The sequence below is a fragment of the Pithys albifrons genome, chromosome 14, assembly GCF_047495875.1.
Source record: "Pithys albifrons albifrons isolate INPA30051 chromosome 14, PitAlb_v1, whole genome shotgun sequence".
NCBI classification, from domain to species: Eukaryota; Metazoa; Chordata; class Aves; order Passeriformes; family Thamnophilidae; genus Pithys; species Pithys albifrons.
In genome coordinates this window covers 16900467-16925332 of record NC_092471.1, presented here as the reverse complement: position 1 = coordinate 16925332, position 24866 = coordinate 16900467, and the positions used below count along the sequence as shown (strand labels likewise).

At 53.6% G+C, this 24866-nt stretch overlaps 1 protein-coding gene across 2 annotated transcripts in view; it reads left to right on the top strand.

Moving 5' to 3' along the window:
• Positions 1-24866, top strand: part of FRMPD3 (FERM and PDZ domain containing 3) — a 62344-nt gene that overhangs the window by 19824 nt on the left and 17654 nt on the right. The window contains exons 2-12 of one of the 2 annotated variants that reach the window (XM_071569237.1): positions 9647-9809; positions 10042-10144; positions 10509-10554; positions 11698-11802; positions 12796-12903; positions 13433-13564; positions 14116-14235; positions 14365-14501; positions 15285-15408; positions 16021-16110; positions 17513-17692. In XM_071569237.1, coding sequence (XP_071425338.1) covers positions 9659-9809; positions 10042-10144; positions 10509-10554; positions 11698-11802; positions 12796-12903; positions 13433-13564; positions 14116-14235; positions 14365-14501; positions 15285-15408; positions 16021-16110; positions 17513-17692 — 1296 coding nt within the window. In that variant the 5' untranslated portion in view covers positions 9647-9658. The remainder of the gene's footprint in view (positions 1-9646; positions 9810-10041; positions 10145-10508; positions 10555-11697; positions 11803-12795; positions 12904-13432; positions 13565-14115; positions 14236-14364; positions 14502-15284; positions 15409-16020; positions 16111-17512; positions 17693-24866) is intronic. The other variant, XM_071569238.1, reaches the window with a different exon arrangement.

The following is a 24866-nucleotide window of genomic DNA, read 5'->3' as shown; positions in this document are numbered from 1 at the left end:
TCCTGCTGAACCCACTGACACCAAGGGCTAAACTGTGTAAATACCATTATCCAAATGCTCCTCTCAATGACTGGAGTGATCTGAGGACATAATCCATTGCCAGAGGAGATGAGTTTTCAGAGCCTGAAGCCCTTTGTTTCTGGAAATGATGTCAACTCACACATGAGAAATGAAGCTGAGAAGGTGCTTTTGAGCTCCAAGCTGGGTCCCATGCCGAGGCAGGTGAAACCATTCCCTGTCCTTGTTGCCTTTCACACCTGAAATGGGGAAGATCGATCTGTGTGAAAACTTCAGGAGGCATACATTAGTGGGTTCCATGAGATAAGGCTGGTTTCAAATGGAGACTGATTTGCATAGGCTGATCAAGCTCATTACAACAGCAGGAACTCAGAAAATCATCAGATTCTTATGCAGCAGGAGTGCTGAGGTCTGCTGCTATGAAGCTCAGTGTGCAATGCTCACCAGCATTGCTGTGCCTTCAGCAGCAGCCACAGCAGCATCTCCGTGGGGAGTGCACGGGATGTGGGCACTGTGCTGGCTTTCTTTGAGGTGGTCAGTGGTGGTACCAGCAGCAGCCTGAGCTGTTGCTCTCCCTCTTCTGACAGGGAAGGCAAACTCATGACATCAGTATTTATAAATCATTTAGTCCCTGTCAGAGTGCTTCCCTCCATCACTGATGCTCTCAAGAGGCGTGTGGTGTGTGCAGTGCTACAGCCCCATGGAGCAGCGCCCACGGTGTGGGCACCCACACAGCACATGGGCAATGAGCACCTTGCTCTTGCTGGTGATCTGGTCCCATCCGGTACTCCAGGGACCAAAGGGCTGCTCTGGCATCTGTGCCCCTTCTGCCACAGCTGGGTGAGTGTGAGCTCAGGTGCTGCTTGGGAGCTCTGGCAGAGCAGTGTGCCAGTGGGCAAGCAGCCTGGGGGGGGACCAGCACAGAGTTGTGCCATGGGCAGGCAGGCCCTTGGGCGTTCCCAACACCCCTGACTCTCCACGGGGGAAAGTGTGTGCATGCATTCCACAGGGATCCCAGGTGTCTGTGTCCCTTGGGGGACCACATGTGTGTGCATCCCATGGGGACCTTTGTGCATGCATGTAAGATCGTGCTGCTGTAGCAGCAGTTCTGTGACCCCACGTCTCTTTCAAGCTGAAAGAGAGTGGGTTTAGAGTGGATACTAGGAAATAATTCTTTACTGTGAGGGTAGTGAAGCACTGGAATGGGTTGCCCAGAGAAGCTGTGGCATCCCTATCTTTGGAGGTGTTCAAGGCCAGGCTGGATGGAGCTCTGAGGAACCTGGTCTGGTGGAAAGTGTTCCTGCCCATGGCAGGGGGCTTGGAGTGAGATGATCTTTGAGGTGCCTTCCAACTCAGGCCATTCTATTACTCTATGACTATTCCTGCATCATTTCTCCAGATAAGAACCTCCAGGTGCCCTGTGGGTGAGGAGGCATGTGGCTGGTGAGTTGCACATGTCTCCAGTTAACAAACCACTGCTGTCTTCTGAGGCTGCCGCTTCGGTACAACATTAGTACACACAGGTGTAGAAAACAGAGTAAGCGTGGGCAGGTGTGGCTCTAAATATAGGCCTGGCTGCCTGGGAAGTAACGCTGCCCTCACGAGCTCACTTGCTGCTGCTTTGCAGAGCCCGCTCCTCACCCTGCATCCCTGGGGCACACTGGCACAGGCAGCAGAGCTGGGAGCTGATTAACAAGAGATTATAAAATATCAACTAAGCTCTCTACTAGAAATGCCAGCAGCCCCAGGCTGAAAGTGTCACACTCAGAGGCTCCCCTGTTCCTTCGGGGGTTTTTTTGTTTCGTTTTTGCTCTTATCTGGCATCAGCTCAAGAGCTTTACTGAGGCTTGGAGCATGGAGAGGGGTCCAAGAAAAGGCAAGGGTGGAGGGGGACGTTGTGTTTGTCACTTTCCATCAGCAAGTTCCTATATACTCTTGTCAAGGCTGGTGGCAGTACTGGGGGCTTGGTGGGACAGTTCCCAGCTTGTGGGCCAGCTCTGTCATGGCCTGGGAGACTGTGTCACCAATGTTGTGCTGCCAGAAATGCTCCAGCATTTGACATCTCTGTGTCAGGGTGAGCTCTCACCCTGGATGGGCTGGCAGGGCAGGGCTGTGGATTGCTGAGTGAGCTCACTGAGTCCAACCCAGCTCCCTCTGCACCCAGGGGCTGTCACGCAGCTGTCTGGGCTGAGGATGTTGTTATTGCTTCTGCTGTCCTGCCTCCTGTGTTGGCATCCCTTCCCCCAGGCCCCTTCCCTGCCCTGTTCTTACTGTGCTGGTGGAGATAGTAGTCCAAGTTATTGGCTGAAGAAATTGCTCTCTGTAAATCCAGAGTGAAAGTCCTGGGATTCCTGAAGGCCCAAAGGAAAGTGCTTGATTGGATTTTCAAGCTTCTTTGCCAGCTGTGGGAGAGGGGAGCTGACAGCCTTCCTGAATCTTCCTTACTGCTGCCTGGGAGGGGATGCAGGCTATGCCCTCCTGCTAATGGAATGTAAAGGATGTGTAAATCTCCCCCCTTATTTAACTCCCCTCTGAATTTTATATGCAGCAGTAAATTTCTCCTCCTGCAAATCCTTTGGAGCAAGGTGGGCCTCGGCTGCCCAGGCAGGTGTGGGTGAGCCATGCTCCTGCTGCCTCACTGCCAGAGAGGGGCTGCAGCGTTGTGCCATGCAGCAGCCAGAGCCTGTCCCCAAGGAACACGAGGCTCTGGGGATACACTGTGTGTACTTGGGGTGTCTTGCAGGAAAGTCTGTTTGGGTTCAAGCTGCCTGTGCCAATGTGAGAGGGGCAGGACCACCAAGGGCTGGCACCCATCACCTGGTGTAAGCCCCCTCCTCTCCACAGGGCTGAGGGTGTTTGTCTCCAGTACCACCAGAAAACAAAGTTAGTACAACAGAGCTAAAACTGGGGAAGGCAGGAGCTGAGTGGTGCAATGAGCAGCAGAAACAGAGCCAGAGAGTGGCCAGGCTGTGGTGGGAGCTGGTATCACTCCAAGCGCCCCGTGATGCAGCTGAAGTGTCACACAAATAAGGGATAAAAGAGCTGCAAGTTTTATTCCATTGCTCCTTATCTCTGATTAATCCTCTTACGTGTTCGTCTCATTTTAGCCCAGTGTTGACTGTCTGTTTACAGTATTCCTTTAGTCTCAGCAGAGATAAAAATCTCTCTGAGTCCATAACCTCTTCCCCAGCCCTGCCCTGGCTGAACAAGGGGGCCTTCTGCCCACTGACACTGGTGGAGCACCACTAGGGAGAAGACAAGGTAATGTGCCTGTGATCATCTCAGTAGATGTTAGCAGAGCAGGGACTGGAAACCAGCTTCTCCCACCCCTGGATTAGTGCTCAGTTGCTTGGGCATCCCCCAGTGGAAAGAAAAATACCCTAAAAAATTGTCCCATGATGTGGCTTTGCAGCCCATGATGCCCATGCTCAACACACTAGAGAGGAGACAGGCTTTCCTTTCCACATCCCTCTCTCATTGCAGGCAGATTTGTTAGAGCCCTGTGAGGGAAGCCCTGCCTGTCTCAAGCCCCTCTCCTCTGGCCCAAGCGCTCCAGCTTCGCTCAGTTTTGCCAGCAGCCCTGGGGTAATGGTTCCTCTGCCTGCTGCTCTACCTGCCTTCTGGACCTGATTCTATTGCTAAAAGATTTTGCTTTGATCCTCTTTTCAGCAAGGTCCCTCTCCATCTGGGGAGAGCAAAAATCCCTTAAACAGCCAAAAATCATGGGGAGGATTAGAAGAGAATTTTTTGTGCCTGGGTGGGAGCCTCTGGTAAAAACATTTTGCACTGAGAGGACAATGGAGAATGGTGTTAGTAACAAGGTGGAAACCTGCACAAATAAAGGAACCCACTGTCTTTGGGGGTCATTCAGACAGATTGCACAGCACTGCAGCCTGTCCCCAGTTTGTGTGAACATGGCCAGGCTGTGTATGTTGGAGGTTGCCATCATCACACACTCAGAATCCTTCACTCCCACAGGTACCCAATGCCCTGTGGCATTGCTGCTGAGTGCCTGCTCTGGAGCCTGAGGGCCCCCTGAAGGCATCCAGTGGCACATTTGGATGTGTGCACCCTGGCCAACCCACGAACAGGTGGGTACGTGCCCCATCACTGTGCCAGCGAGGTGGGCTCAGGTCCTCCCTCCTGCTGTGTATTGAGGGAGAGGGCTCATCCCAATCAGGTTCTATTTGGTGTAAATTCTCTGAAGATTTAGCAAGCTATAGCATGGGAACTGTGGAGGCCTCTGGCTTTAGGAGCTGGAAATTGCTTTTCAAACCCAGTTGAATTTACAGCCTCCCCAGCATCCTGCAACAGTGAGCTCCTGGAATTAGCTGGCTCTTGGGTGGCAAAGCCCTGCCTTCTTTTCCATGTGTCAAACAGGTGCCCTCCAGTTCTAATGCTGTGCCAGCTCCCTGCCCAGGATCTGGCTGGCCCCATCATGGTCCGTCTTCTTGGAGATCCCAAGTCTTGGCTGGGGAAGACAGTGTTTGTGAGTGTTTGCCTGTGGAAGGTGCAGTACAGGCTGAGCTTCAGATTCTCAGTGGTGCATCTGGTCATGTCTCACAGGGCTTGTTTCAGGACAGTCTCTCCCTGGGCAGAAGCTGCTTCTTTTGTTGACCTGAGTGTGTCTGGAGGTTGAGGTGTAGGGTCTTTGTTAGCCATGCTCATGCTGTATTTTCTGTAATAAGCATCATTACTTTGAGAATGGCTTCTCTTGAGCACCAGGTCGAGCTGGCTCCTCTGCCTGACAGGGAAGACTAAGCCCATCTCTGCCACTCCCAGGATATCCCAGGTCCAGGGATTTCCAGCTAGCCCCCATCCCGCCTGGCCCCTCTGCCTGTATTTATCTCTAGCTGTGAAGCCAGGACCATTTAAAAGGCTGCAGGCTGAGCAGCAGAGCTGCAGCTGCTCTCTGGAGCCAGGCTGCGGCTGCTGCTTCATTATTTACAGCTGCCTTTGGCCACTCACGAGCTTCTCCAGCAGCTCAGCCCTGGTAGTGCCAGGGGACACTGGTCACCGTCTGCTTGTCCCTGCACTCAGAGCCAGGAGTGTTTGTGCCCTCGAACAGGTGCCATCTGGCACCCAAACTTTGTACCATCAGTGTACCTGGCTCACCTTCCAGCTCAGGACAGAGCCAGCTCTGGTGGTAACGCTGACCCTTTTGAGCAGCTCTTCTGATTTTAAATTGATTCCCAATATTGACAGCAAATCCAAACTGGAGCACAGTGGGTAAAGTCATGGGCCATATGGCCATGCTATCCATGAAGAACTTCAGCCATGAAGGCCTGGGTCATTCTGCTACCTTTTCAGCCAGGCTGGCACCTCTCAGCCCAGCCCTCCTCACTTCAGTCAGCCGTTAACCACTGCCAAAGCAGGGGCAGCCCTTACAGGGTCCCCAAGCTCTGTGTGCACTACAAGTCCAAGCAGCTTTGCAGTGCTCTAGAAGTACAGCATCTGTTTGCCCTTGCTGAGAATGTCTGACACGTTAACATGGGCCAAATAGCATCTTCAAGGTGACCAGATGCTTGCTGGGTGCAGATGCAGGGCTGATAGAGCAGAAGATGCATGTCCTGGTGGATTCTGTGCCAGCCAGCTTTTCCCACTCTGCTTTTGTGCCTGCTGTTGGTCCCCATGTGCCCTGGCAACCCCACAGGCTCCATCTGAGTTGGAGACCAGGGTACGAGGCTGGAGCTGCCATATGTTCCACATAAAAACACTTCTTGGCCCATTCCCCAGCATTTCCTGCCGCTGCCACACGTGCTCAGGATCCCACAAGCCTCACAAGCCGTTCACCAACTGCAGCCTGGCAGATGGAGGAGCCAGGCATGGTTTTGTAGCAGGAGAGACAGGAATCCACAGGCTCTGTTGGTTCTTGGGTTGTTCACAGCAGCAGAAGAAGAAGAGGGAGGAGAGCTGACACCCACCCCTGCGAACTGCCCCTCTGCAGAAGGAGCAAGACCTTCCATACCCACTTCCCATCCTGGAGCTCAGCCATAAGCCCTTCTTTAGCTGCAGAAAGTGTTTTCACCTGGTGCCATCCTGATTAGAGACAGCTGGAAATGAATATCATGGGCAGGTGGTACTGGTTTTTTGGTGGCAGATGGCAAGTTAACACTAAAAGCAAAGGGAGAAAACCAGTTTTCAGAGAAAACAGAGATTTATTGCAGAAGGAAATTAAAAATGTACACGTCAGCTTTTGGAGTAACTCCCACTCTGCCTTTTTCTGTCTGAGAGGGATGAGGACTTTGGGTTCAGCCCTGCTCTGTGGCATGGAGGTCTGAAGGTGCTCAGGAATCTGAAGGCACATCCCTTGGTGGTGTATAATGATGGGGAGTGACTGGACAGAGCTGATGTCTCTCTTACCTTGAGTGGCCTAGCATGACCAGATCATTGTCTGTGCTCTGAGAACAGAAGATGAGTGTCTAAGCCTCAGGAGAGGGATATCTTCATGCCATGTCAGTCGAGACGCCATAGAACCAGCTGCTCAGGAGCATGTCTGTGGTGGGTTCCTGCTGCTTACAGGCACAGGGGGTTTTCTCCTGGAGAGTCCTTTTACTTTGTGCTGAGCTATTTTCTTATGACTTTGTGTCTTGGTGGCACTGGGCAAGGGCGTGAGGAGATGCAGTGCAGCCTCTTGGGCTAAGCGTGGGCACCAAGCAGGCAAGGATATAGTCAGGGTGGGGACATGGACAGGAACAGCCATCTGCTCCCTGCGGTGGGATAGGATCCGTGTCCACCGAGGGATGGCAGGTGTTTTCCAAACTGTGGCCTGGATCACCAGCCACTGAGCTCAGCATGAGGCTGCGTTTGGGTGCTGCTCATGATGCAGAGCTGCTGAGCTCTGGGGGTTGTTTTATAGCCCTGTCTCCCTGCTGTGAGAGCGAGGCTGAGAGAATTGCAGCCCAGCACACTTCTCTGCCCAGGAATTGAAAGAAGAAACACAAAAAACATCCTTCAGGGAAGTGATGACTCCTGCCGTCCTGGGGTGCAGCCAATTACCAGTGTTAGGGAGAGAGTTACCTGCTAGTGCAGGTTTTCTCTGACCTCTTGCTCTGGTCCAGGGAGCACACGTTGTGCCCCAAGCCCAGTGTGGGAGAGCTGCTTCAGGAAGGATGTTCAAAGCTGCAGCCTGGAGAAGGCATGTTGTACCTGCTGCTGAGCACATTACTGCTTCTCCAGAAGTGGATAAGTCCTGCTTACGAGGACACTCGTCCTCTTTTATTTAATTTCCTGGTAATGCTTCTGCAGCGTCAAAGTCTTATCAGGAGAGGAGCAGCTTAAGAGCCTGGTAAAGGAGTTTTTATTGTCAGTATCCATCTCTTTATTCCCTTCTTCCCTTTGACGGTGGATGGCAGACTGGTTGTGGCTGAAATGAGGTGTGCTTTCTTTTTCTTTTGTCTATTTAAGCTGCAAAGATTTGCTGGCTAACCTTTTCTGATGGTAATTCGGCTTCGTGAGAGGCTGCTGTCCCTTGTCCCTGGGCAGTCATGGGTCCTGGCTCAGCTGCAGATTTAGTGGGGAGAAGGATGAGACAGACTCCCAAATTGCACACAAAAGGACAGATTTGGGGACACAGCTGCTCTGACTGGGTGGCTCTAGTCTGGGACTTGTCATCCACTTTGCTGTGACTTGCCGAGCAAACCCCTGCCTCTGTTCTTCCAGAGCAATCGCACTGAGCTCAGCCTCACCTCTGAGGCATCCTAGTGTTTTGAGCCCTACCCTTCATTCTCATGTTCGTGTGCTGCAGGGGCTTGTGGATGTGGGAGCTGGAATTGTCGTGGGCAGTGTAGGGGGGGATGAAAGCTGGAGTGTCCCCTGGGAAGCCAGCAGCTCAGGGACTTCTGTCTCATGGCAGCCAGTTCCATCTCTGCATGCTCCAGGCGTTCTTCCTGGCCATGCCAGGCATGTGGAGACGCATTGCTACATTCAGTCCGCTTTTCAGCTGCACACAATGGCTTTGGATAACGTTTGTTTGAGAAAATTGGTTGAATCGTGTGGGTTTTGTTTTTTGGGGGGTTTTTTGTGGTTGTGGTTGTTACTGTTGTTCTTTTAAATGCTCATGGGAGTAGCAAAGCAGCTAATGAGGCGGCACAGAGACAGTCACAGGGGAGATGGTCTCGTCTGTGCTTCCCCGCAGCTGCACTCTCCTGGTGATGGAGGTGGCTCTGCTCCTGCTGGGACTGCTGATGGGTCCCCTGCCCCAGGAGATGCCCGCACCCTTCTGTCCTCAGCAGTTCCTTTCCCCAGGTCTCACTGTTTTGCTTCTCCAGCCATGAGGGAGGGGAAAGTCATGGGTACCTGTCCAGCTGGACACTGGGAATAAGTCACTGTAGACTTGGCTGTGGTGACCCACAGCCAGTGCTGTATCCCTGATGCTGGGCAGAGATACCTGGTGCTCAGCTCTCCTTGGCTCCCGTGGGAGACATGGCAGCAGGGCCAGGGCCACCCTCTGCTCCCTGAGAGGACTCTGGACAGATCACCTGGGGATCAGGCTCAGCACAGGGCTGTCTTTGCTGGTAAGTGATGTGCTCAAGCCCAAAGCTGCATGTGCTGGTGTGGAGCTGCCAGAAGCTCCTGTCCCCTTCCAGCCCCACATGCCATCCCCAGGTGCCAACATACGGCACAGGAGCGGGTGGGGACAGTCAGAAATGCAGATAGCATGAGATGGATGATGCATCAAATTCTGAACTGATAAGAGATGAAAAACTGGAGTGTTGTCAAAAGGCCGGGGAGGATCTTTTTAAATAGACTAAATAGTCTGGACAGGAACAGGCAATGAGCAGTACAGAAACAACAGCACGTTCATCACTTTGTTTTTCTGGCTGCGGCTGTGCCTATTGCCATCTGTGCTGTGCTCTGCAGCCATCTCAATGGTGCTGGGATTGCTCCCTCATAGCAGGCTCCCAGCCCTGCTGAGCAGCCTGAAGCCATAGCTGGCATTGCTCTGGCATGCCAAGGGCAGGTTTGATGTGACCTTGCCCTGGGATGGGTGTTCCCATCTGGTTGTCAGTGCTTCAGGGAATCACTGGGCTGGTAGTGGAGACTTGGTTGAAGAGCCATGGCTGAGCCTGCCTTAATCCTGGTTTTTACACTGGCTGAACTTGTTTCCACTTATCGCTGATACTGGGCAGCCGTGTTACACAGCATGAAAAAGCCAACACTTGAGTTTGCTCTTAAACCTCTGCAGAGCTGCAGAGAGACAGCCCTCTTGTTGTGCCAGGGCCACTGTCTCCTCTGAACCTCATGGCAGTGCCATCCCTGAGGGAATTGCCAGGGTCACACCACCAATAGTTTATCCCAAATAGGTCTTCCATCTAATGAAGTGAAATGCTGGAGCAGGGATGGGACAGTGAGATGCTGGGAGTAGATGGCAAGATTTACCCTTGGAGGGCATCTCCACAAATCCCTCCCTCCCTGAGCTGCTGGCGCTGTGGCAAGGACTGGCACTGAGCAGTGCCACTCTGCACAGGAGGATGGGGGGCTGCAGATGTCCCTGGAAACTGCTGGGACTGGTAGTGCTGGCAGGAGGCAGGTGGAGTGGGGCTGCCCTGCAGGTCACAGAGGGCTTGGTGTGAGGGGGAGGGCTGCCGTGATGGGGTGCATTACAGCCTGTCCCTCCGCTCTGCAGTGCAGCCATGTGATGCCGGAGGAGCGCGGTGGCGATGATATGGAATGTGGGCAGCTGCCTTCGGACACGCTCCGACAGGTGACAGTCCAGCGCCACCCCCTCTACGGATTCGGCTTTGTGGCTGGCAGCGAGAGGCCGGTGGTGGTGCGGTCAGTGGCAGCAGGTAAGGTGTGGGGGCGGTCCCTGGACACAGCCAAAGTGTACTGGGAAGCACAGGGCACCTTACCCTGGTGGGACCCCTCCCTGGGCTCCTGTCCCCTCCGGTGGGCCTGCAGCATGCCCTCCACAGGCAAATACATGAGCAAATGCTTTGGGGATGCTTGGGACCCTCCTGCTTCCCCTCCACCCCACAGCTCCGGGATGCCTGGGTTGGCCCTGACCCTCTCTCCTGGCAGGCGGCCCCTCTGAGGATAAACTCCTGCCAGGAGACCAGATCTTGGCCATCAACGATGAGGATGTGAGTGAAGCCCCCAGAGAGAGATTCATCGAGCTTGTCAGGTGAGGACAACACTTGTCCCTCATCACCTCTGGGAAGGGGGCTCATGGCAGTCTGCTGTGCCCCTACCAAAGCCTTGGGGTGTTGCTGCACAACAGTGTCACTCATAGTCACTGCTGGGGTGGGAAAACCTCAGCCTGAGCAGGGAAAGTGCCTTGGAGCAAGCACCATACCCCTTTCCCAGCTGGCCAAGGAGTGGGCAGCAGTGGGAAACCATCCACAGCCATATTATCAAGCACCCCAAGGAGCACACAAAGGTCCTGGCCACCACTGGGCTGGGAAGGGTGGGATGTGCTCTCAAAATGCACATGTTGAGGTCCATCACCATAAGATCCCATCCACCTTCATTTCTCCTTTCTGTCACAGGAAGGCCAAGGACTTCATCATCCTCACGGTCCTGCACACCCACCAGGTGAGACTGGCGGGGCCATGGCCAGCCCCAGGGGAGCCAGGACAGGGGTTAAAAGCCCTTTTGGGAGACTGAGGTGTGGTCCCTGGAGTCCCCAGGAGACTGCTCAGGCAACTCAAGTGACTTGTTAGACCAGTGTCCCACCACCCCAAGGCTCTTCCAAACTGTCAGGTCTCAGAACTGCCAGAGCCCCCTAGGGTCAGTGTGGACAGGCAGGTGGCTCCCTGTCCTTGTCACTGCCTCCTCACAGGAGGGAGGGAATGGAAATATACCCAAACCCATGCAGTTTGCTGAGGACATCCCATGTGTCTGATGAAGTGGCCCATCATGCTAGAACTGGCAGAGGGGTCATCCTTGGGGAGCTGGGAGTGCCAGACTGCAGCATGGCTGGTGGTGGTGCTGGCACCAGTGGAGATGGTGCACTGAGGCTCAGTACCAGAGCAGACAGAACCATCATGTCAGCAGTGATGGTGTCAGGGCATTGTTTCTGCTTCACTGAGCCCTTTGATGTTGGGAAAGGAGATAAGTATGAGAACTCCCCTGTGCTCCCCTCCTCTCTGGGAAGATGCCACCACCCAGCGTGGCTCCATCAGGAGCGGGGGTGTGTGCCAGGCTCCAGAAAGCTTTTTTCCTCCTGGCCCTGTTTGGCCCCCTGCCAGGACAGGCTACGCAGCTGATGCTGGTGCCATCAGACACATGCAGGTCTGCAGTATGGGTCTCCATGCTGGAACATGTGCAGGCAAAGGCTCCCTGGCACTGCCACCAAAATGTCCTGCAGGAATGCCCAGAGTCTTGGCATCTCTCATCTGCTTGTAGCTGCAGACTCACATCCAAGGGGTTTGTTTCCCATCAGAACCAGTGCTGGTGCTTCTGAGCGAGACCTGCCTGGTGTCTGCCAGAGCTCAGCCTGCACAAGGGGTGCCAGACACATGAGCTTGCTGGGAGTGCAGCCTCCCCTGTCGTGCTGAGACTGCTGGTGTGACTTCAGCCCACAATGAAGGGAACTTGCTTTTCATTTGCCATTTCATGGTTTGCTGCCCACTCGCCATCATCATGCTGGCTTCAGAGGGGCTTCCTCTGGGCCCTGTGGCTGTCCCCACGCTATCCAAAGGCGGGCAGGTGACTTACCCAGTGCTCTCTTTCCAGTCTCCCAAATCTGCTTTCATCAGCGCAGCCAAGAAGGCAAAGCTAAGGTCCAACCCAGCGAAAGTCCGATTCTCAGAGCAGGTGACAGTCGGCGAGACGGACCCAGTAAGTCCTGCCCTGCCTTCCTCTGTGTTTCACCACCCCCTTGAGGTGCCCCCAGGGCCATGGGGTGTGAGGTGGCTGGGGGCCACAGGGCTCCTGTCCTGATGTGGGCTCTGCAGGTGAGAGCAGCTGTCTGGCCTGGGGAGCCCCACGTGGCAGATGCATGGGGTCAGTGCTGGGGGGACATATCTTTGTCCTCTCCTATCCCTCTGTGTGACAGAGCCCCAAAATTTGCCTTAGAACTCTTTTGCCATCTGAGTACCCCTGGACATCCAAGGGAGGCATCCAGGCAGTGCCTGTGCCTGCCCTAAGGAAGGTCTGTGAGTTCCAACCAGATACCAGAGGAGTGCCTGTGTGTAGGGCAGGGTCACGAAGGCACTGCTGGATGGCCATGGAAGCTGCAGCGTTCCAGCCCAGTGCCTTTATCTCTTGATCAGAAAGGTTTTATTAATGAGCATACAAAAAAGCGCCCCAAAATAAAACTGAAAAAAAAGCCTGTAAAGCACTTGTAGCAAATTCTATTTTTAAGCAAAATCAATTTGGTAATTATCTGATTGAAACACTTCTCACTAAATAAAACCAGCCTAGGCTTGAGGTAGGCTAGGTTTGGGGTAAGAGTCAAGAAAGAGGGGTCAGCTCTGAGCTACCTCAGCCATCACCTTCCCTCTGGGACACCAGCTGGGGTGTGGGACAGGCTGCCAGGCATAGGCACTGGGCTGTGCTGGACAGAGCAGGGTGCTCTGTTCCAGTGCAGCTCTGGGAGCTGGGGACGTGAATCTGGCAGGCAGCTCTGAATTGCTTCAGCTCTGCACTGCTCAATGGCTCAGCAGAGCGCTGGGTTTTCAGGGGAAATGTGTCTCTTAGTGCGAAAGCCCAGAGCAGTGGAGGGTGCCACGACCACTCCATCACTGACACTCATTCTCTCTCCCCACCCTCCCTCTGTCTCTGCGTGCCCCCAACCTCCTCTCCTCTCCCTTTGCCGGCCCCACATGCCAGGACATGTTGAAGAAAGAAGCTCTCCTCCTCATTCCCAATGTGCTGAAGGTTTTCCTAGAGAATGGGCAGATCAAATCCTTCACGTTCGATGGCCGAACCACTGTGAAGGTGAGCCCCTCCGCTTCCCCCCACAGCACTGTGACACTTCTCTCCTCCCACCTGCCCAGTCCATTTTTCTTTATCTGCTACTTCTGTGCACAAACACCGCAGCAGCGTTTGGCTGGCTGTGAGCTGCTATGGCATGATGGATAGTCCGTCTGCCTCCCCGGGTGACACGCTTTGCAGCTGGCAGGGATGGGATTTTGCTCTCTTTCTCCCTCTCCTGACTTTCCTCCTTGCTGTGAGCCTGCTCTCCAGCCAGGATGGATGCTCCTGCAAGTCCCCCTGCCAGCTCCCTGCAGATCCCTTCAGCACCATCACAGGTGCTGGATGTCTGGCAGCTGGTCACATCCTGCTGCAAGGTGGACCAGCAGTGGCTGGATACCATCCCACAGCCCCTCTCAGCACTGCTGGGCCTCATCTTTCACCAGAATGGCCCCACTTGCCAGGGTGGGGGGTGAACTCTCAGAGGGATGCCAGTTCTCACCCTGGGAAGTAGCCAGTGCCCTGCACCCAAGGATGTCTGTGGCATTTGCAGGACGTGATGGTGACATTGCAGGACCGCCTGTCACTGAGACACATCGAGCACTTTGCCCTGGTCCTGGAGTATTCCAGTCCTGAGCAGAGCCACCGCTTCCTGCTGCTCCAGGACAAGCAGCCACTGGCCCATGTAAGCCACTGGGTGTGGGAGGGTGTTGGGATGGCCCTGGGCAGGGGCTGGGGCACAGAGAGACTCTTCTTCCCCCGGTGTGGGGCTTGGCTGGGGTTGTGCTGTGTGGTGGTATAGCCTCTGCTTGCCTTTGATATGGTCCTGCAGGCTCAGGGGTGAAAAGGGTGGCCAGAGAGGGAGACAATCACAGTTTTACCCATCCCATACTGAGAGCACCATGGAGATGCTCTGTGTTCCAGGCTGGGGAGCTGCAGACAGCATTCCTGAACATCCTTGACCTGCCTAGGAGAGCCAGGAAGCTGGTGCTGCACAGAACCAGGGATAAAATGGGGATCCTGGAGGAGGCATTAGCCTGAGTGCCATAAACCCCTGCAGCACCAGGCAAAGCTGTCACACCGGGGAAGGCTGGGCTGTTCCCAGGATGAAAAGATCAATGGGTGCATGGAGGAGAGAAATCAAGTATAACCCCAGAAGAGAGGAGAGGGGATCTCCTGCCCTACAGGCAAATACACAGTTCCTGGGCTCACTGCTCCCCTCTGCTCCTGCTGCAGGTTGTGCAGAGGACACACTACCACGGTATGAGATGCCTCTTCCGTGTGAGCTTCTTCCCCAAGGACCCAGTGGAGCTGCTGCGCCGGGACCCTGCAGCATTCGAGTACCTGTACATCCAGGTAGGGGACTGGGAACTGATGGTGTTCATGGCCCACACACTGCCGAGACTGCGCCCTGTGGAGGCATCCCTCAGGTGGCAGGTGCCTGTCCATGTGGTTTTCTGAGGATACTTCTCCTCCCTTCCTCAGAGCCGCAACGACGTGATCAGAGAGCGCTTTGGCACAGACCCCAAGCCAGAGATGCTGCTGGGCCTGGCTGCCCTCCACATCTACATCACTGTCTCAGCCACCCGCCCCAGCCAGAAGGTGTCCCTCAAGAACGTGGAGTGAGTCCTGCTCTCTGTCCCCATCTTCAGCACAGCCCTCTCTTGTGTCCCTTCCCTGTGCCCCTGCATAACTGGAGTGCTCCAGCAATACGTTGGAGTGCAGAGCACAAGATGCCCTGAGAGCCCCCCTGGAGCTGGCCAGTGGCTCATGTGCTTGGCAGCAGTGATACCCAGCCAGTGGTCCCACCATGTGTAAGACCCCCTCACACTGACATCCAGCCCGGCACAGCAGCCATGCCAGGGCTGCGGATATTTGCTGTGAGTCCAAGATGATTTTCCATGGGAACATGGGCAAAGGGAAAGCTCTGTGGCTGAGTTATCTTAGCCCATCACCAAGTTGTGCAGCCCTGGCTCAGCCCTCCTGCAGCTCCTGGAGGACCTTCATGCATAGCTAGTCCATCTGGGCAGGCTGGCCTTGCCCAGTGAGCACAGGGAGAAAGGAGGGAGATGGCACTCCAGGAGAACCCCAAAAGTTTTGGGAATTTGCCCTGCATCCCTTAACCTTACATGAAGGTGAGTGGGAACTGGGCTCAGCTGCAGAGCCTGACACTATTGTTCCCCAGCTTAGGGCTGGTAGCTATGGCACCAGCCAGGGGTCCCATCCCCCTGGGGAGCCAGGCTGGGGGCTCCTGCTGTTCTGACTGTGACACCAAGGAAGTGCTGGGTATGGCTTCAGCTCCCTCTGAAGGGAAGAGCTCTGGGACAGCATCCCTGTTTTCTGTCCCTCTGCCCATCAGCAAGGGTCTCTGGCCTGTCAGCTCATGCAGACTTCCCTCTCCACAGGAAGGAGTGGGGCCTGGAGCCCTTCCTGCCCCCCTCGCTCCTGCAGCTCATCAAAGAGAAGAGCCTTCGGAAATCGCTCTCGCAGCAGCTTAAAGCCCACCAGCACCAGCCTGGTGGCACCAAGGTGAGCCCAGCACAAGCAGACCTGTTTCAGGGCTGGTGGGCGGGCAGCCTGCCCTCCACACCAGCCGGTTGTCCCCAGCTGCTCAGGGACTCCTGTTATTAAGTCCCATTGGATGTGAGATAAGTCCCAGGGAGACAGGCACCCTCTCTCCTGAATCCACTTTCAAAAGCTGATCTGGATTTCGGGGAGTGCAGTGAGGATCAGAGGTGAGATCAGCTGTGATCCAGCTCTGAGCTTGGCTGAGTGTCACACATCAGTTTATTGTTATCTCTGCTTCAGTGCTTGGAAAGCTCTGGAGGCGGCTGCTAAGCCACTGCCTTGGACCCTGCAGCCTTCAGAGCTCCCTGGGGAGGGGTATATATCCCCCAGGAGGCTTATACATCAAGTATTGAGGCTCCTTCCTGGCTGTGCCTCTGCTCTGAGTTACCTTCCAGCATCTGCCCAGGTTGGCAGGGGAGTGAAGACCCCCCTAGCTCCATGACTCAGACTCCTGCCAGCACAGCACATGCCCAGAGCTGCCATTCCCACTGGACAGCCCCCAAGTTTGCACCAGCCTCTTGCATTTCTCCCCCTTGTGCTCATGTTGATCATCCATGTGATGTGTTTTGCCAGGTCTCCACAGCCCAGGCAAAGCTGCAGTACCTGCGGATCCTGAATGAGCTGCCAACCTTTGCTGGGGTCCTCTTCAACACAGTGGGACTGGTACGGTAATTCAGGGTGGGCTGGAAGGGTCCTGAGTGTGTGCTGGAGGGGAGAGCCAGGGGAGATGTGAGCCTCTGTGGTCAGTAGGGTGGATCTTCAGCTCTGCAGGGTCAGGGTCAGTTTCGTTCTTGCCACCCTATTGGGCAACGAGGTGACCTGCTTAGTGAAGTTGGAGTAGTTTCAGACATGTGTTTGTAACTTGATCATGCCCTGGCAGCATTCCTGCCATCTGTTTCAGAGGAGAGCCTCTCTTGGGAAAGGCCACCACTTGCCCACACACCATGGCTGGGCTTACCAGCTCTGTCAGGGGTGGTCCTCCAGCCTGATCACTGCTTGGCAGCTCTCAGGAGTCTGCCATGGCCCTCTGCTCCTTCATCTCCATCAGAGGCATCTCCACTCCTCACTCAAGCCACCTCACTTTCTCCACAGCAGGAGGAAAACCACCAAGCCAAACAGGAGAATGGGAGACCTGCAAAGGCTCCCCACTGCCTGGCTCACCCCTTCATCCCTCTTGCTCCACCTCCCCTGCAGGGATGCCCATGAAAGTGACACCTCTCTGCCATCCTTCCCTTTACCCTCACCCAGCACTTATCTGGCTTCCCATGCTTTGCCTCCTGGGTTCCACCTCTTGCAGCCTTTGGTCTGCTCTGCCTCCCCACATCCTGAACTCCTCACCTCACAGCTCAAAGAGCTGCCTGCAGGAAATCAGTGCAGGCAGAACCTCATGGTGCCTGGTCAGTGCCATGGAGTGGTTGGAGCTTGCCCCTGACATGGCCTGAGTGGGTAGCACTGGGCAACTCACCTCTGGTGTTGGTGCCTTGCCTTTCTTTTTCCATCTCTGAGACCAAAGCAATTACTCTGAGCCAGCCTATGAGTTGAACTGTGTGTAAGTAGCAAAAAGTATTCCCTTATTCTCTTCTGCACTGCTCTGCCCAGCTCCTCTTCTCCTCCACATCTGTCTTGACGCATCCTTCTAGACCTGAGTAAGAAAGATCTCTATATCCAGCTGAGGCTTTGGTCTTTCTTTTCTAAAATACATTCCCTCCCTCCTTTGCTTCATTCTCTCAGAGGCAATGTCAGATCAGGCAGTTTGTAACACTCTTACTTTTGTGTAGTAACACTAGTGAGCCTGAATTTTTCATGTGGACAGCCAGTTCAGAGCTTTATTTTAAATAGCCTTGGCATCCTGCACACCGTTCCCAGCTCTGCAGAGGGACTCAGGGAGGCAGGTTCACAGCACCAGCCTCACCTGCTGCTCTGCAAAGGGCATCAGAGACCTGACCAAATGCCAGCACTGAGGCTTGGCTCCATGGAGAGAGCCAGGCACAGCCTGTACAGCCTGGGGTGCATTTATTCACCCCTATCTGTCTCTCTCTCTCTCCCCATGTGCCTGTGCCACCAGGATGAGAAGCAGCCAGCCACCACTCTTCTGGTGGGACCCCGGCACGGCATCAGCCACGTCATCGACCTGAAGACCAACCTCACCACAGTGCTGTCGGAGTTCAGCAAGGTCAGCAAGATCCAGCTGTTCAGGGAGAACCAGGGGGTGGCCCGGGTGGAGACAAGCATCCTGGATGCCAAGGTAGGCACAGGTGCCGGGGGGGGCAGGCACTGGGGAGAGGGGTTAGTGTGCAGGATGTGGGTGGAGGGGTTTGGGGCCAGCCTTTGAGGGGATTCAGGTCACAAGTGCATGTTGGAGCATCTGCTTGGGGGTTTCTAGAAGCTCCAAAGACCCTTACACATTGCAGTCACAGGACATGTGATCTGTGGCATCTCCCCTGCCAGTCTGACTCCTTGTGCCACACAAGCAGGGACTGGTGCTGAGGGCTACAGTGCAGCATGGTGGCATTCTGGCCATGACCCAAACACTCACCCAGTGGTTTGAGCAGGGTCCTTTGGGCACAGGGGTGGCACAGGCCAGACAGGCAGAAGGACCCTTTGGAGGCCAGACAGCTCAGGGCTTGAGAGGAGCAGTGCATGACTGTACCTGGGCTAGGTGCAGATACTGGAGGAGACTGGGGATTTCATGCATTAGCAGCACTTGTCAAGCCATGCAGGACTGTTGAATGAATGAACTGAAAATTATGGGGTGGGAGTGTCAGGCTCAGAGTGTGAGAAGAAATCACTGTGTGTCCCTGGTCCAGTAAGCTGCCCCCAGTATCTTGCCATCTGCCCCCGTTATCCTGTCCTTCAGCCCACAGAGCCCATTCCTTGGTGTACATGCCCTCCTGAGCCCTGTGTCTTATCATCCTCCATCTCCTGATAGTTGTTGTGAGGTGCAGTGCTGGTTCTGGTAGTCAATCCCCATGATCAGGCCCTGACACCCCTCCTCATCCCCCATGGGTCCCAAACCCTTCACAAAAACTGTCAGCAATACAGCAAGGACTTTACTTGCTTATTGCAATTGCCTGGTCCAGCAGCCACAAGACCCTAAGGAGATCTTCCATTGGCCTTTGCTCAGGTTTTTAACAAGCTGGGACATGTCCCCAGCAGACTGGAAGGCAGATAACCATGTTCCTGCTCCAGGGCATCCTTGGTGTCACTGCCTCCCTGCACCCAGCTCTTCCCTGCCCTGTGGGGGAGGACAGCTGAGAGGCAGAGATCTGACAGATAAATGCCAAACCTCATCTTCTCTCCTCCCACCTTGAATTCAACAGGACAGAGGTTAGGAAAAGCTAGACAGGAGCAGTACTTGGCAGAGGCTGTTTGGTACAGTGGACCCAGGACCTCTGTGGGGCATCGAGGTGTTGCTGCACAGCACACTGGTGTATCTGCACAAACCTTCCAAGGCTCTGGCCATAGGTCAGTTTTGCTGCCCCTGCATTCACCCCTTTTTCCCCTGAGATGAAGCTGAGCTGCTTTGCTGCTGCCTCTGTGTTTCCTTATCTCTTGCAAGGTCTCTAAGCCTCAGGCCTCTCTCCAGCCCTTTCCTTGCACCATTTCAGTTGTAGTCTTGGAGATGTAATCATGGTGAATTTGTTTAGGATTCTCCTGCTGCCTTCTGTCCTGGTGGATTTTAGTACTTTCTCCCACCAGGCTCCAGCCCTAATTCCTCCAAGTCTGTTTTCCTGCTGGTGCTATGTCTGGTCCAGTAGATCTGCTGAACCGCAGTAACAGCTCAGTAGCCTCTGCCACAGCCACATTAATCCTCATCCCCTCTGCTTTGGTTCTCCCCTCCAACAGCCTCATCAGTGAAGCCCTTTATTTTGTATTCATAAGGCAGCGAGTATTTGGTCAACTGTGATATTTGTAATATTCCCTCTTCTGCATCCCACTGAGGTCAGTTGTTGCGCAGTTGAAGTTCTGGTGTCTACTGTAGTTGTCCCAACCCTTCAAAACTCTCAACCTTCCCCTCTGCAGCCCAACCAGACGAAACCCTCCTTGCCCAGCCTTTCCAGCTGCCTGGGCTATGCAGGAGCTCATCAGTCTCCTCCTTACTGCTTACAGAGCAGGAATAAATGAAGGACATCCTCTGCACCATGAGTAACCCTGCTGGTTCCTCCTGGTGCCCACGCCCCTCGGATTTGTGTGTCTAAAATCACCATATTAATGCATCGGTAATAGGCTGGTCACAACCCCATGACTGCTTGTGGCTCACTGTGAGTGCTCAGAGCATGGCTGTCCCTGCTGTCATGTAGCTTTGTGGCTGTTTCAACATCTGCCAGAGCAGTGCAAGAAGAAGTGTGGCACTGGCTCTGTTCCACTGGGCTCATGGTGGGGTGCTTCTGTCCCCTCCCTGGCGTGGGAGGGGGCAGTGTCCCCCCCCCCCCCAGGCGCAGACTGTCCTCAGGAGTGACAGATGTGCTGGAAGCTTAGGTGATGCTGAGTCCATCTGCTGTGAATTAGGTGGCAATTCCCACACAGCTTGTCCACAGATCCCGCTGTGCTGCTCCCATCAGCCATGCTCTGCAGCAGCAATCAACTCCCTACCACTACCAGCCCTTTCCTGCTGTAGGAGATGACTTTCACCCATGTCCTCTCTATCCAGCCCCCCAAATGCTGGAAGAAAGCCAGCTCACATACTTCCTGGAAGCACATCCTCATGCACAGTAGATGTATCTCCATGAAAAATTCCAGGCAGCTGCCCATAGCCATCAAAAGCTCCTCTGCCTGCCTGGAGTGGAGCAAGCACCCCATTTGTGGATCTCAGCAGGCTCACCAGCACCCTGCCAGTGCAGAGACTGCTGATATCTGTCTTCATTTAGCCCTTATCCAAAGGGCTGGGATTTAAAGCCAGAATGTCTGCTCCAAAATGAGGTATATGCTAATCCTACGCAGGACAGCGATGGATGAGGCAGGCTAAGAAAAGCAGGCAAAAAGATCATTACCTCGCAGTGCTAATCTGCTTTCTGCAATTATTCTATTGCGCTGAATATGTCAGTGGCTAAAGCCTTAGATTGCAAATAAATCTGTTTCTGGCGTGAGTCGCAAGCCATTAGAGAGTTGTGCTCAAAGCAGTGTCCTGACTGCTTTGGGGACCTGTCAAATCCATATCACCCTTGGGATCCTCATGGATTGCAGTGCAGGAGGTGTCCCCCTGGGCTATTGCACCTGGTGCTGCTGTGTCGTGGGATGCTGGTGCTGGGTTAGCTCCCAGTCTGAATCTGTAGGAGGTGCTTGCTGGGTTACTGTGGAAACACAGATGGTCAGTGATGGTTTAGGGATTTGTGCAGAAAGACCATCCTGAATTTCTCAGTGTAGTTAAAATGATGGGTTAACAAAAGGGGTCAGAGCATGGAACATCCATCAGCTGGGAGGTCTGAACATCCTGACTGAAACAGCAGTCCAGACATCCCTAACCCACTCTGCCCTTCAACCACAGCCCAGACTCACCTTCCAGGAAGGAGCTGGGGGAGATTTTTAGGTAACAAGCAGGCTTGAGGAGATCATAAACCATTTGCATTTATTTCAGGAGGAAAAGAAGTGGTGTTTGTCTTATGAATTATTCACTAGGTAGTTAACTGGTTTGTTTTGGAGCTTTTCCATCCCGTGCTTCAGTTTCTGTTTAAAACAGCACATTTGGAATACAAACCCAGAGCTGGTACCTCTGCTTTGCCTTTAGCTTTTTGCCACTGTGAGTGTGGCAAGAAGGGGGCAAATGCTGACAGGACCCCTCACAGAGATGCTGCGAAACCTCAGGACAGAGGAATAAAAGCTTCCAGGCCTCTGATTCCAAGAAGGATTTTTGTTCCTGGCAATGTCTGTGAGAGTTGCTGGGCGGACAGGAGCAAGTTTCACGAGGGAGTGAGGCAGGTTTGCTTGGGAATGCTGGGCGCAGTTCAGCACTTCCCCAGCTGCGCTGCAGTGGTGCAAGTGTTTTGCAGCATTGTGTGGGCATTCCCACCTGACAAAGTCTCCTCCCTGCTGTAGCTGTTGCTTCTCCATTCTTCCTCCTGCACTCCAGACTTGCTGGTGTTTGAGCACTGATTCTGGAGCTCATATATTTCCTGGGGGCAGAGAATTGGCACATAGTGTTCCCTGTGATTTTTATGCATTTAGTGCAACTTGTGCAGGGGGTTGTGCAGGGCTCAGGGGGCCCTGCATCTCCCGGGATCTTCCCCCTCCTGCCAAGCAGTGCTGGGACCAGCATTTGAGAGGGGCCAATGCTTATGATCCAGCTCAGAATGCTCAGAGGCATTCATGTCCTCCCCAGTGCAGCACTGCAAAGCCCTCTTCTACCTCCCAGTAGCCCAGGAAGAACAGTGTCAGCATCTCCTGCCTGGTACCTGGACAAGCTCAGCAGCTCTGATGGGGCACAGAGGGGTGACTTGCCCACCAGGCTCACCCAGGATCCCCAGTGCAGGAGGTATGGGGAGAGCTGCTCAGCTCCAGGCTCCACTGGCTGTGCAGCCACACAGCTGCTGCAGAAACAAAAGGGTTGTTTTTGCCGAAATGCCTTTTCCAGCGGAGCATTTCTCGTTTCTGATTTACACAGCTACACACCACTGGGCTTTTTCTTATTAACAGTTTTGACTTTGGAATAAAGGCTGCTGAAGCACTCTGAATGAGAATGAAAGAGGAATGTCTGGAGGACAGCTGGATCACCTGAGCCCGGAGAAGTGTCTGCAGCTTAACAGAGGAGCTGTCCCAGGCTGTGCCTGGTCCCTGTGCAGGGCTGTGGGGCAGGAGCCCAGGGTGTCTGGCTGCTCGACAGGCACAATTCAATCAAAGGCATCGGGATAATTGACTTCAGTCTCCAGCAGGGCCTGCAGCCAGCCGGTGCTCAAGCCGAGATCAAGACTTGACAGCGAAAAACAAAGGCAAAATTAATTCAGAAAGGTCCCTGGCTGCTGCTGTGCCCAGAATCTGGGTATTGATGTTGGTGTCCCAGTGGCTCTGGCGTGCTTCCAACTTGCCATAAAAATAAATACCACACACAGCTGGGGCTCAGCCTTTCCCTCACCCCCGGAAGGAGCCAGGGAGCCCCTTGCTCTCACTGGAGGTGTAACGGCGACACCTCTGAGAGCCTTCCCTGCAGGAGCCACCCCAGAGCCCAGTGGGGCTACCCCAAGCTGAGCATGGCAGGGACATGCCATGGGTGCTGAGGCCACTGCCCTCTGTGCATTTGCCAGGTTGTGATCTGAAAATTGTGGGGAGCCCCATCAAACTGACAAGGGCAGGTGAGGCCAACATTATTCCTGCTCCTGCAGTGATGGAAACCTATCAGATTTTTCCATGAAGAGCAAGGCTTTGGAGTGACGATGGACCCGGAGGCTCCAGTTCCCTACGCTGAATTCATCTTTATTTGCATTAAGCCACGCTGAAATGCTGTCACCTCGTGGGAGAGAGGAAGGGAATGAGATTTCCTTTGGCTCAGTACCTCAGGTGGGAGGGGCAGGCACAGATTCCCGCTCACGGTGGGATGTAAGGCAAAGCAGTGGGATGTAAAGCAAAGCACATCCCAGTGTGTGGTGCCAGCCCTGGCGCCACCCAAAGCACTGCCTGCAGGCACCCAGGCCTGGAGCCAGCCCAAAAGACAGGAGCCAGCCAGAAACACAAGAGTCAGACAACACGTGGAGAGGATGAGTTTTCAAGCCTGCAAAGCCAAATTTGATTTGTTCACTTAAAGAAAAAAAAAAGGAAATTAAAAAATCCTCAACCAAACAAGCTGCCCCCAGGCATCCAGTGGGTGTGAAGGGAGCCTGGCTGTGCTGCAGCCTTGGGAGGCCTGAGAACTGCCTCCAACAGAGAGGAAATGTGGAGGATGCCAAAAGCACAGGCAGGCTCTGCTTGTTAGAAATCCCCTGAGTCTTTTGAGTAGCCACAGGGAACAATAAAAGCTGACTAGGGTGGCAGCTACAGAATGGTGGGAAGGTGTCCTGCACCTTCCCAGGACACAGCAGCACAGAAAGGGGACATGGCACCAGCACTGAAGTGGAGAGGAGACCCCCACTAGAGGTACCTCTCCATCCACTGTGAGGTTTTGTGGGACTGTAAGGCACAAGGAGGGCATTCACCTGGCAAAGGTGGCAACTTCTTGAACCCTAAGGAAGGAGAGACCTGCAGGTCTGCTGCAAACCAAGGCAGGGCATTTATTGATCAACAAGTGGGAAGTAGTGGTCCTAATCACAAGCAGCCTGGTATTGATAGATCTGAGTTAATAATGCTTAAGGGGAGACAAGGAAAGGTCACGGTAGAAGTGAAAAATTGACTGCTGTCTCGTTAGGCCTGGGTGCCCATATTATATAAACTTGGCAGTGCACCTCAAGTAAACCAGGGAACATAAATTATGTAAATTCATCTCCCATCTTTCTATTGCACTGTATTAAAAGGAAGCAGGGCAAGACCCAAAGTGCATGATAAAGGAGGGGAGATTAAAAGGAAATGTACATAAGGCTAAGGGTTATAGTATGCATAGATCATCGTGCATAGGTCATAAATTATTTTAAATATGAGAACTATTAAAATCCTCTAGCATAACCCTGGGCATAAAATTTCCCCCATATGTCCTTCTATGAAACCTTCACCTTTGCCTGAACAAGAGAATACCCTCCAGAAGGACGTTGAGGTTTGATTTAAAGGTAAGGCATAATAGAAAAAGTACTATATCATTAATAAGCATCTGATATAGATGTATTTTGTTTTACTTTCCAGAGAGACTGGTTGCCCAGCAGGAAACTTGGAGTGAGAAAGTGTCCTTTCTTTATAAGGCCCAGAAAATCTAGAAAACCATTATAAGTGAAAGATCAAAACACCAATAATTTCAGGCTGATATTATACATTTAGATGTAAAAAGAGCATTCTCTTTAAAATTCACTTCTTTTACATGCTGCCATATTACAGGTCAAAGAGGAACCTTTACCTGGGCATCCCAGTGGGAATGTGATGTTTGGCCTTTTTAGAGCAGTAGGACTACCCCAGTAACTTTGCTTCTGTGTAAAACTAGCTGTCATCCTAAAGGTGCTGCTGCCCTGCCCAAACTCAGACAGGCATTTCTGCTTTGGCATCCCAGGGAAGCAGAGCCCTCAGCGCCATCAAGGTCTGAGCCCCTGATGCTGTTGCAGCAAGAACACACCCATGAGGAGGAGGCAGAGAGTGTTGGCTTAGGTGCTATAGGTGTATGGTAGGAGGATAACCAGAGGGTTTTCCTATTTAATAACTTGTTCCCCATCAGTGATCTACATCATCTTCTGATTAGCAGCTGGGAAAGAGATACTGCATTTTGTGGTCACAGTGCTGACAGGGCAGGGAGCAGGGCTTAGAGGAATGACACCAGTTTTGCTCCCCTGCCTTCCAGCTGCTCACACAAGTCTCCC